This window comes from Danio rerio, chromosome 15 (assembly GCF_052040795.2).
Source record: "Danio rerio strain M-AB ecotype USA chromosome 15, GRCz13ab, whole genome shotgun sequence".
NCBI classification, from domain to species: Eukaryota; Metazoa; Chordata; class Actinopteri; order Cypriniformes; family Danionidae; genus Danio; species Danio rerio.
The window spans coordinates 37,257,969-37,271,110 of NC_141035.1; the positions used below are offsets into that span (position 1 = coordinate 37,257,969).

General features: G+C 34.4%; 1 protein-coding gene and 1 long non-coding RNA gene across 4 annotated transcripts in view; one reads left to right on the top strand and one right to left on the bottom strand.

Moving 5' to 3' along the window:
• The window catches only part of agmo (alkylglycerol monooxygenase), an 83,811-nt gene extending 72,210 nt beyond the window's left edge, over positions 1 to 11,601 (bottom strand). The window contains exon 1 of one of the 3 annotated variants that reach the window (XR_015508442.1): positions 11,365 to 11,601. Coding sequence is in view for 2 of the 3 variants with exons in the window: in NM_212883.2 (NP_998048.2) it covers positions 11,365 to 11,487 (123 nt within the window). In the remaining variant the exon portion in view is untranslated. Of the gene's footprint in view, positions 1 to 1,745; positions 1,851 to 11,364 lie in introns of those variants that run through there. The other 2 variants (XM_087282646.2, NM_212883.2) reach the window with 2 other exon arrangements.
• LOC141377885 (uncharacterized) lies at positions 2,207 to 10,585 on the top strand. Its single transcript, XR_015509756.1, has 4 exons — positions 2,207 to 3,467; positions 3,743 to 3,857; positions 5,807 to 5,953; positions 8,859 to 10,585. It is a non-coding gene; the product is annotated as an uncharacterized LOC141377885 (long non-coding RNA).
• Positions 11,602 to 13,142: the final 1,541 nt, after the last annotated feature.

Genomic DNA, 13,142 nt, shown 5'->3' on the forward strand with positions numbered 1-13,142 from the left:
TGTATTTAAAGTCAATTTATTTATTTATTTAAATATACATCTTCTGTAAGGGTAGGGTTCCATTCATGAAGTTCACCTCAGTCGCTCTCATTATTTGTTTTATCAATTTAAGTTAATAGATGCACATTTCAGAGGGGGTGCATTTTAAGGCAGGAGTGCGTTTACAACACCATCACAACTAATGAGAGTGACTAAGGTGAACTTCATTATTGGAACACTACCCTTACAGAAGATATAGATTTAAATAAATAAATTGATAGACTTTAAATACAATAACAATCAATGGGATTAAGTTAAGTGAATTGTTAAATGTGATTTTTAGTTGAAAACAACAATTTTTTGCTTTCCGTTTGTTTAAAACCCACTAAAAGGCCTAATTTTAGAAACCGGCTCATTACATCAGTCTACACTTATTTATTTGTAAACCTAGTGCATTTGCAAATGTGTTTCACTTCTTGTTCTTGCTTGATCTATCAAAATAATAATGTTAGTTAGTTTATATATATATAGCACATTTTTTATAAGACACCGATGCCCAAAGTGCTGAACACTAATAATAAACAAAACAAGCCCTACATCACATACATAACAATTAAAACACAAGGCAAACCCCTCAACATTAAAAAGGCTCAAATGCTAAGAAAGAACAGAGATGCAGTTTCAGAAGCTTTTAAAAAACAGATAGAGTTGGAGCGCGTCTAATGTGGGGTGACCATTCAAAAAAAAAAAAAAAAACTAATACTACTAATACTTCCCTTCTTAGACTTTACAGACCTGAAACTTGCCTTTAGTACTTATTCATTGTTGCTCTTAGTTGTGTAAATTGCTTCCTTGTCCTCATTTGTAAGTCGCTTTGGATAAAAGCGTCTGCTAAATGACTAAATGTAAATGTAAATGTCATGTGTGGGGTTGCTTCTCATGCAAGGGAGTAGGCTCACTCACATCTTTGCCCAAAAACACAGCCATGAATAAAGAATGGTACCAGAACATCTCCAACAGCAACTTCTTCCAACAATCCAACAACAGTTTGGTTAAGAACAATGCATTTTCCAGCATGATGGAGCACCGTGTCATAAGGCAAAAGTGATATCTAAGTGGTTTGGGACCAAAATGTTGAAATTTGGGGTCCATGGCCTGGAAACTCCCCAGATCTTAATCCCATTGAGAACTTGTGGTCAATCCTCAAAAGGCAGTTGAACTATCAAAAACCCGCTAATTCTGACAAACTCCAAGAACTGATTATGAAAGAATGGAGTGCTATCAGTCAGGATTTGGCCCAGAAGTTGATTGAGAGCATGTCCAGTCGAATTGCAGAGGTCCTGAAAAAGAAGGGCCAATACTGCAAATACTGACTCTTTGCATAAATGTCATGTAATTGTTGATAAAAGCCTTTGAAACGTATGAAGTGCTTGTAATTATATTTCAGTACATCATAGAAACAACTGAAACAAGGATCTAAAAGCAGTTTAGCAGCAAACTTTGTGAAAACTAATATTTGTGTCATTCTCAAAACTTTTGGCCACGACTGTATTGTGCATGTGTATTTGTTTAATGTCAATAAGTTTTTATTTCTTTTGTCTACTGTCTAAGGTTATCAGGGTGTGTATGTACCATTTCAATTCAAAACCAACTCAAACAATATCCTATATCATCTTTCCATACACCCTGAAATAACCACAGACCCATGCTCCTTTAAACATCATTTATTAATAAAAATAAACCATACAAAGTTTACATACACTCACCAGTATCCACTCCTCAGAACCAAACCTGTTCTTAATGAAACCTAGGACATTTAACCAGTGTTTCACACCATCCATTCAGAGCGGCCATTTTGGGGTGACATCATCAGGGTCACGACCTCATGGCTGGTGATAAAACTCATTGTCTGTTGTTTATATATAAATTAGTTGCTGGTTGTGTTGTATTTTGAGTTAAGTGTGCATACGTATTTACTCCGTTAATTTATATTTTGTTTAATGTCTTTTATATGTATATTCGTCTACCTATTCCCACACCAAACTATTAAATGGTATAGTCCATGGGCGGAGCCAGTTATATTAAATGGCTCCCAAACACTCACTCTGAGTGGGTAGTTGCAGGAGTAGTCTGGAGAAAGTCTGTTTTGGCAGATTGTGGTCAAAGCTGCTGATTTAGTGGGACATGCCTGTAAATATTGAATACTTTATTTTTCTTTTTTCTTATTATGTCACTTTCACCCTATTCAGTGGCTTCTGTGTCACATTTGCCTATCATCCCTGGTGTTCAATTCTAACAGTCCCATATTCTGTATTCTAGGTATAATTACAGTATGTGTCTTACATATAATATTTAACTACAAAAATACTTAACTAAATCTATAAATGCCTAAATAACTAAAAATGCAATGTATTGGGTCAAAATTATTGACTTCTATGTCTAAAATCTTATTTGATTTATTTATTTCGAAACAGAAAAATCAAACACCAAACAATTCTTTAAACAAAATACATTTAAACATGTTTGAAATGAAGTGGGATGAAGCACAAGCTTAAAATCCTCATAATGATGAAGTAAAGATCATGTTCCATAGAGATATTTTCTACATTTTCTACCATTTATATGTCAAAGCTTAATTTCAAAGAGTTTTTTTTTTTCATCATTTAGATGTTTTTTTAAACAGTCGATTTGTCCTACCTTGTCAGAATGTCCTAGCTGATTTTCAAAACCTAGGTAGCAAATTTTGATGATGAAATACACTACCCATCAGATTGTGCTACCTGCATAAATTTTGATGTGGATTGGTGTGATATGAGGTCGTAAAATCACCCTAAACCACCCCAATTTCTAACCCCAACCTCAGAACCAGTCGGTCAGTGCAATACAGTGATGGTAGCATAATCTGACAGGTAGAATAAAATATTAGGACACCCCACATATTGCAGATTTTCAAACAGTCATTTCTCTGCTAAATATTCACTTGTCCTGCACAAACAATACATCACTGGAAAGTTAATTTATTCAGCTTTTATGTCTTGTATAAATCTTAATATAAAACAAAAATTACACTTATAACGGGTTTAGTGGTCCAGGGTCACATGTTGTACAAATTCTATAAAGCCTAAATAAATTACACATACAGTATATATTTGAAGTAGGCATGGCACGATAACCGTTTTTCAAGGTTTACCGCGGTTTGAAAAAGTCAAGGTTTTAAAACCGCCAAAATATTCTACAATACCATTCCTAAGGTATGTGTAAGAGTTTTTATTTACTTTTTGTTGTTGTTGTTTTAGGACAACAGTATCTCCAGCAGAAAAGATATCCAAAGAGGCTGTTTTAAATAGTACAGAAATCTATATTTTTGAAAAAAATGAAGACAGCAGAAGTTTTATTTTGATTATTCAGCCTGACATTTACTGTTCCAAAATATTACAAATGTATTTCTAAACATTTTAATGTAAAAATCACGTTTAACAAAAAGACATGTGGTACAGGTGAATTGGGTAGGCTAAATTTGTCCGTAGTATATAAGTGTGTGCGTGTGTGTGTGTGAATGTGTGGATGTTTCCCAGAGATGAGTTGCAGCTGGAAGGGCATCCGCTGCGTAAAAACTTGCTGGATAAGTTGGCGGTTCATTCCGCTGTGGCGACCCCAGATTATAGTTATAAGTTATATAGTATATATATATATTTTGACTGTCTACAGAACAAATCACTGTTATACAATGACATTCCTACAGTAATTACCCTAACCTGCCGAGTTAACCTAATTAATCTAGTTAAGCCTTTAAAAATATGTAGTAAAATACTATGTCATGTCATCTTGGCAAAGATATAATAAATCAGTTATTAGAAATAAGTTATTAAAATTATTATGTTTAGAAATATGTTGGAAAAATCTTCTTTCTGTTATACAGAAATCGGGGGGAAAATATCCCTTGGGTATAAATAATTTTGGCCTAACTGTATATACTGTATTCGTACTGTATACTGTCTATGAATAGATTGCATTTTGCATAAAAAAATGTCTGTAAAATGCATAAACTTCAATGCAAAACATATGATGTATTTGGACTATATATGAAATGTATTCAAGCTGGATTCTCTAAGCAGTCAATGAACATGGCTGTTGACTAATCATCCCGTAATCGTGGATATCATAACTCAAATGCGGCATTTAACTTTGGAGGTTAAAGAGGGATTTTCAGGATTTCTTACTCTTGGATTAGCCATCAAAACCTAGAGCAAATCACAAAAGGCCAATTAAAAACTTAACAGACGTGGTGCTGGCAGTGCTCTGGGTCACTCTTTGCAGTGTGAAACCCGAGAATCACTTTCTCAAATGCAAACACACACGCACACACACTCTCACACACATGCGTACACTGAACTGAACAACAGAGTAGATCTACAGGTGGAATGGGACACGTGTGTTTGAGTGTTTAAGTGTGTGCGAGTGTGTGTGTGTGTGTGTGTGTGTGTATACACATGTGTGAACTGAGGCACGGGTGACCACTAGGGAACTCCTATCACACGCAAACCTGGACACATCTGGCTGCCGAATACAGTAAACCACGATCTGCCAGTGCTATGAAAACATTTAAAACCTACAAGCTAGCATTAATGTATAAGAAATTCAACCTGATTAGATAATTAATGACAGTACTTTCAATAACAAGTGTGCATCAATTTTAAAATAAAGCTTGAAAAATACTTTATCACCACGTTTTAACTATACAAACGCAAAAACAAAATGAAAACGACACTATTAGCCTATGGAGTAACATATTTCAAGCTCACTAAAAATGCTGAAGGGCTCTTTAATAGTTGTATATAAAAGCTGTGATTGTGGACTCAGATCTCACCATGGAAGAGAAAAAATACATTTGTGAAGCAGATGTGGGTATTTGGGGGTTTTTTCAACAGCTTTCTTGGGCACATTCTGGACGGTTCATGTAACTTTACACAGAAAACACAAAACAATCAAATCCCTTTATTACAAATCTACTGTCGACTAGACTGTTGTCATAAACATTTCTATACAGTAAAATGAGTGTGTGTTTGTTACATTCGTTTTCTTTCGGCTTTGTCCCTTATTTATCAGAAATCACCACAGCGGAATGAACCCCCAACTATTCCAGCATATGTTTCAAGCAGCAGATGCCCTCCCAGACACAACCCAGCTGCCATTGTTAGTTACATGTATCTCTTAATATGTTTTTAGGGGGGTCTGAATTCAAAAAGTAGGCAACCATTTTAGTTTCACATTTTAGTGTCATGTTTATGGACACACATTCATATTACATACAGTACAATGAAGTTTAAGTGGTTGCAATATCATTTTTAAAGGATATGTCTCCCAAAAATGAACATTTCCTCAAGTTACTAAACTTTTATGAATTCTTTTCTTCTGTTAAACCCAAAACAAGATATTCTAAAGAACGCAAAAAAAAAAAAAAATGCTGCCACTGACATCTAATACCAAGCTTTACAAGACAATGGCACTTTTTTCAACATTTTTAAAAATATCTAAAAATATATTCAGTATATTAATTCATTTTCCTGCAGCGTAGAACCTTATTTATCAGGGGTCACCACAGCAGAATGAACCGCCGATTATTCCAGCATATGTATTATGCAGCGGATGCCCTTTCAGCCTCAACTCTTACTGAAACAACCATACACTCTCACATTCATTTCCACAGGATACAGCCAATTTAGTTTCTCCAATTTCCCTATACCGCATGTTTTTGGACTGTGGGAGAAACCAGAGAACCCGGAGGAAACCCACGCGAACACAGAAAGAACATGCAAACTTCAAACAGATATGCCACCGGAGCCAGCCGGGACTCGAACCTGCAACCTGCTTTGAGACGATAGTATTTATCACTGTGTGGAGTCTGCATGTTCTCCCTGCGTTCGCGTGGGTTTCCTCTGGGTGCTCCAAAGACTGGAAGTCCAAAAGACATGTGGTACAAATGTATTGTGTAAGCTAAATTTTCCATAGTGTATCAGTGTGAATGAGTGTGTGTGGATGTTTCCCAGAGATGGGTTATGGCTGGAAGGTCATCCGCTGTGTAAAAACATGCTGGATAAGTTTGCGGTTCATTCCACTGTGGCGACCCTGGATTAATAGAGGGTTAAGCCGATATGAAAATAAATAAATGAATGAACTTAAAAGATTTATTCAAAAACAAATGAATACGTTTGTTTATTTTAAAAATATTATTATCTTATATAATACCCCCCAAAAAAACACTGCAATATTTTTGGCTTCCATGACACATTTTAGCGAGTTAAGTTAAGTTAAGTTAAGTTAAGTTAAGTTAAGTTAAAATACTCATTGGCCATAGTGAGTTCGTGTGTATGGGTGTTTCCCAGTACTGAGTTGCAGCTGGAAGGACATCTGCCGCATAAAACATGCTGGAATAGTTGGCAGTGAAGATTTAATTTAATTTAATTTAATTTAATTTAATTTAATTTAATTTAATTTAATTTAATTTAATTTAATTTAATTTAATTTTATTTTATTTTATTTTCAAACTGAGCAACTCAATAGTCAGTTTACTTATTGTTCAAAGCAACTTCGAAATAGTATATAATCACAGGATACAATTTTAAATTGAAGAAAATTCTGAAAATATTGAACTGAAATTTTAAATTAATGCCTAATCAGAAAAGTTATTGTTTTAATAAACTTTTAATCAACACACACCACGATGACAGTTTTAATTATGGCAAATTCAAAAAAACTATTTCTAAAATGCTGAAACACAAATCTGTATACTGTGCGAGACCAGAAAGCACTGAGAATTTCTATTGTCTGCTGCACCCACACACACATCAAGCGACAGAAACTTCAAATAAACTTGCGCAGAATGTTAAGGGAGGCAATTTAACAAGTGTGTGTTTGTGACAGAATTACAACAATTAGGATTCCTGCTGTGTGGTTAATTGCTATTTCTCTATTCATGTGTTTATGGAGGCCTGTAAAAATGTGAGTGTTTTACCTCAAATAACAAACATGTGTTGATTTGAGTGCAGCCAAACCCAAAAGAACACACATGGGTCTGTTAAAACGAGAGGAGTGAGCACCGCGCTGCAGGGCATAAAAACCTGAGCAGGTGGCAGACTTATTTACTTAATGTTTTCAGGCATGGTGTTCACTGTTTTTACACCTCTATGAAAATTAAGAAAACCACACAATTAAAGGTGAAAAATGCACTTACTTAAATGCTTAGATTTAGACTTGTTAGAAAACATGGGAGGAGTCACCATTAAAGTCAGAAAAAAGAGCATCATGTCAGAGTATATTAAAAACATGTATAATGAGTATTATCAATACTGAAGAAGCCCTGAAGATTACAAAATTATGCCTTATAAATGGCATAAAATAATAATATTATCCATATTTTCATAAATATAATTAATAGACTATATAATGTATATAGTATTCAATGTGTAATTCTATTCATTTTATTGTCTAACATATAAGTTAGGTGTATTTACATATTTATGTAGTGTACGGTTTAAGTAAAAGTGCTTGTCTTGTGGTATATACATTGTAAAAAAAAATATGATCAATTAGTCATGACATCATAAGCTTTTAGTTAATTGTAACATATTAAACTAAGTTAATCATGTTCTAACTTAATTTTATAAGTTACGCAAGCCATTAAGTAAGTTTAATACAAGTTCAAATGACTTAAAAGGTTCATTTGATTCGGCTTATAAATTTAAGGCGACCAGTATTTGTTTACAGTGTACTGGCTTAATATACAGTAGTGTGCAAAAGTCTTTAGCACTATAGCAGCATTGTTGACCTAAGACTTTTGCACAATATAAAACCAATCAGTCTCTGTATTAAAAACAAACAGAAAATATAGAAAATTTGTACGAAAAAACAAAAACAGCACATTATTTCCTCTTCAAACTAAGTCTACAGTATGCTTAATGTGGCTTCCCTTGGCACCAAGCACAGCTTGAACTGTTTTGTTCTAATCGTCCTGACATTTTCTGAAATAATGTGCTGTGTAATACTAGGCTTGTTTTAGCACTTTCCAGAGTTTTTCTTTAAGGCTTAGAGTGTCATATCTTTGTTTTTCTGTACATGTGATCCTTATAATATTCAGGTCCGGACCCTGTGGAAGCCATTTCATGACTGTCTTTATTTCATCAGCTGTATTCTTTCTCCAAATAGAATTTCACTGCAATTAGCAGATCATTATCATGCAGAAAATAAAAACTATTACCACTGAAGTCCTTTCCAGAAGGAATACAATTTATGGTTTAAATGGTTAAAAACCTATCTGTGCTTTTTTTGCATTTACAATTCCATCAATTCAGACAACAACAACACTGGCAGAAATGCAGCTCAAACCAGGACAAACAGCCTCTCTTCAACATTGTCTTTCACATGTCTTAAACAATTACACCAAAATAATTCAAACTCTAACCGAACCTAACTCTTATCCTAACCAACCATACATCAGCCAGTATAAATCTAATATTTGTTTTTAAATTGATAAAAAAATTACACTTATGGCTGGTTTCGTGGTTAATGGTCACACATATCCATTATACCATCAGTAAAACAACAGATCTAATGTTGGCCTAAAACTCGTGTATTATACAGTAATATACAGTACTTTTCTTTATAATTCATTTATTCAGTCATTTCACTTTTTGACTTTATTAATCTGGGGTCGCCACAGCGGAATGAACCAATAACTTATCCATCATATGTTTTACGCAGCAGATGCCCTTCCACCTGCAACCCATCTCTGGGAAACATCCATACACTTCCATTCACCACACATACACTACAGAAAATTTAGCCTACCCAAGTCACCTATACCACATGTCTTTGGACCTGAGGGGGAAACCAGAGCACCTGAAGGAAACCCACGCGAACATGAGTAGAACATGCAAATTCCACATAGAAACGCCAACTGACCCAGCCTAGGCTCAAACCAGCGATCTTCTTGCAGTGAGGCGAACTCGTTACCCACTGTGCAACTGTGCAGCCTTTTCTTTTTAATGCAATGAGATATTACATAACAGAAGGTGTTTTTACAGAAGTTGATTTTAACAATTTCAACACAAAGAAAACTGCCACAGGCATTAAAACAGCAGTTATGGTGAAGCTTATAATAATATACAATGGTTTAAATATCAATTTTAATAGAATCGTCTAAATTTATCTGTGCGTGTACTTGCTTAGTTTTTATTTTCTGCAGTAAACAAAGGTCTAAAGATCGACTTGGAATCCTTTTGTGAAACAAAAATGTATGAACCTATCATCTTGTGTCTATTATCAATATATAATATCTAGATTTATCTGTGTAATTGATTAGTATATCATTTATTTTCTGCAATGAAAGAAAACAGGCCTATAGATCTGTATTGTATAACCATCAAATGACTTGTGCTTACATGTACTGCTCATATAACACAGAGATCTGTACTTTGCACTGCAAAATGTCACATTATACTTTTTGCAAGTCATGCATGCATGATACATGTGCTTTTAACAGTCATTTTAGCAAACAAAAAAAGTGGCATGTATGAATTAATTGTATAAGGATTCAAGCTTCAACACTAAATGTTCTTCTTAGAGAAATTATTGTTTTTTAATGTTGACAACACATTGATGATCATGTTTTATAGTGTGTGATCTGTTGGTAAGGGAATGTTTCTGAGGCTCATAGGAGGTCACTGGGGAAGGTGGTAACAACAGCCAATAAGTTGTAGGGAATAAAACTAAGTAGGATTGATAGTATATACAAACCAAAAATCTTAAATAAGGCTATCATGATTGTCAATGATGAGAGGCATCCTTTATCACATGCCTTCAGGTTGTTACCATCAGGTAGTCGATATTGTGTTGCCAGATGTGTAAGAAATGGGACAAAAGTATCATTTATACCTCAAGCTATATAGTTTTTTAATTCCTCCAGTAGCAGTTGATGGCCACTATAGTGGATATTTATTTACAGCAGGGGTTCCAAGAAACTGTCAGATGTCTCTCTGAGTGTATTCTGCAAATGAAATTTCTCTACGGGGACAGATAAAGTATACTTGTCACCTTAAAATTATAAGGTTCTATCTGACATTTCTGTCAAAATTGAGTTGTTGACATTTTCTTATTAAATGACAACTTATTTACATTATGGAATGTTTTTTTTATAAGTTGTTTACATTTTAAGACTTTTTATTTTAAAATAAATGTTACACATACTGTTTGCTAAAAGGAATTCAAAAACTTTGAAGCTCAATATCTCAAAATTATTCAGAACGCAGATAGAAATTATTATTCCAAGGTGACGACTAACGAACTAACTAACTTAAAAACTATGAATATCTAATTTAATTGTGTTTGTTACTGATGTAATGTCGATACCATATTTATTGGTTTTATTTTTCAGCAATAACAAAGGCCTTTGGATCAGTATTGCATAATTTTAGCAAGCGAACGTGCTTGTCATCATGCGTATCCAGTTTATGGAGCACAGAATTAAAGGGATAGTTCTTCAGCCAAAAATGAAAATTACCTCATCATTACCTCATTTACTCTTCCTCATGTGGTTTTAAACCTGTATGACCTTTCTTTATTCTGTTGAGCACAAAAGAAGATATTTTTAAGAATGTTGGCTGACCCAGTTAATTTGCATAGTAGGGGAAAAAATACTATGGAAGTCAATGGGTACAATCAACCAGCATTCTTCAAAATATCTTCTTTTGTGCTTAACAGAAGTTAAATCAAATGTGGTAAATCATGTGAGGGTGAGTAAATGATAACAGATTTTTGTTCTTTTAGGTGGACTATGCCTTTAACAGTTTATTTTTTGTTACTGTATAATGTAATACAGTATACAACTGCATTTCTTAAAGGATAATCATTTTTACACAATGTCTGCTGGATTAGGAGTCATGGATTATTTTTTTGTGAAATTAGGCTATACTATGAGTGTAAATAATTGAATTGTGCTTATTATCAGCATATTATTCGTGTAAAACGGCTGTGATTTTCTGCAACAAAACGAAACAAGCTATCAATGGATGCTGTATGTGAGTGACAGTTGTGATGCCGCCCAACAGTACAATACATACAGTACAGATCATATAACACAAACTTTCACTGTATAAAGACATGGCATATTGCGTTGTAAGGCATTGTTTGTGTTTTTAACAATGAATCTAACAGTTTTTGGAGCTGCTGCGCGTGATAAAACAGAAAAAGGAGGACATATGTGGTCGATAAAAAGACGTAAACATCCCATAAAGCTCTGCGTGTGTGAGCACTTCAGCTAAACAAACAAACACTTGTGTTGCTGTCATGAATCCTAAACTTTCCTAAGCTCTGCAATGACGTCACGCTTACCTGATTGACATATTTCGGCACCTCTTCTACAGTCGCGAATGACGATTCCTCAGGCGTCATCAGACTGAACAGCATCCGAAAGCCCTGAGAAACAGTCACATTGTTTGCTTCCACTTGCGCCATTGTGTTTGTTTGTGAAGCTGGAGCTACTCTCAGCATTACTTGGATGTTGTTTATGAACACCTACAAGCGCTCGGACCTTTGAACTTCACCATGACGAGGAGAGCGTATGAAGATGGATGACGGGATCACGTGACGCCAGACGAGCACTTTTACTTACTGAGATTATACAACTTTAACTATTGGCCTGCGTCTGGCTTACTGCACAAAGTTGGAGAGTTTACAGATACACATAGTAGATAATAGCTATATTGATAAGAGACGCAAGGAAAATATTACAACTACAGTCGCACGTTTTGCTTAATATTACAAAATTACGTCACTTCAAAGGATTTTATTTATGTTAGATTTTTGTTCACCATTTACCCCAAATGAATCACTAAATCGTTTATCTTGGAAGTGCACTTACTGTAAAGTGTTTTGGGTTGACATTTCCAATTTTATTACCAGATTCGTATTTGCAAACTTGTGTGTAGGCATATCCCTTGAACTTTTAATCTTCATTACTCTCTAAACGTAGACCCCTCTCATTGTAAATATATTATCAATTTATTGATTTTTATGGCTAAATTTTACACCCATAAATGTACATTTTCAAAGAAACAACCTAACTTTTTATTTTTAGAAAGGGTTTTTATTTGTACGTGAACTCCTTAAAAGACTCTCTATAATGATTATATTGCATGTAAAACTCTTTCTTGATGTAAGTCTTTTAAAATTGTATAATTTGCTGGGATATATTTATGTAACCTTTTTGTCTTTTTGTTCATATTGTGTCTTTGGCATTTTTTTCTTGCATATTTACAAAAAAAGTTGGATTTTTAGTCGTTTTTACCCTTATTTTTGATACCTCATATATTTTAATCTTCTTGATACCTTATACATTGTAATCTCAATATTTCTTATCAGTTATGACAGAAGTCAAAACTTTTTGTTTTACTTTTCAAAAGTTGTGTTTAGTTTGTTAATAACAGGCTTGTTCTAATTTGTTTTATTAAAAAATGAGTCAACATGCCTTTATGAACATGCGTACTTAGTTTTATATAAAGAAGTTAAATTAATTAGTAAAGCTACAGTCAATAGGCTTATTAAATGAACAAAGACATGAATCTACATTCGTTTTTTTTACTCATATTCGGGTAATGTGTTGTACCACTCAATGTTTAAGTATTTGTTTATTTTTATTGAATCTTAACCTAACCTTTGACATTTATTTATTCATAAATGTTTTTTTTTTTTTTCGGCTCAGTCCCTTTATTAATCTGGCGTCACCACAGCGGAATGAACCGCCAACTTATTCAGCACGTTTTTATGCAGCGGATTCCCTTCCAGCCACAAACCATCTCTAGGAAACATCCACATACACACTCATTCACATACACTGCGGAAAATTTAGCCTACCCAATTCACCTGTACCGCATGTCTTTGGAATGTGGGGGAAACCGGAGCACCCGGAGGAAACCCACGCAAACTTGGGGAGAACACACAAACTCCACACAGAAATGCCAACTGACCCAGCCGAGGCTCGAACCAGCGACCTTCTTGCTGTGAGGCGACAGCACTACTGCGCCATTGGGTTGCCGTACCTTTGACATAAACAACTTTTTTTCATTCTTCGGTTAAAACTATCCAGCATTTTTAGATCAATGCTTAATTAT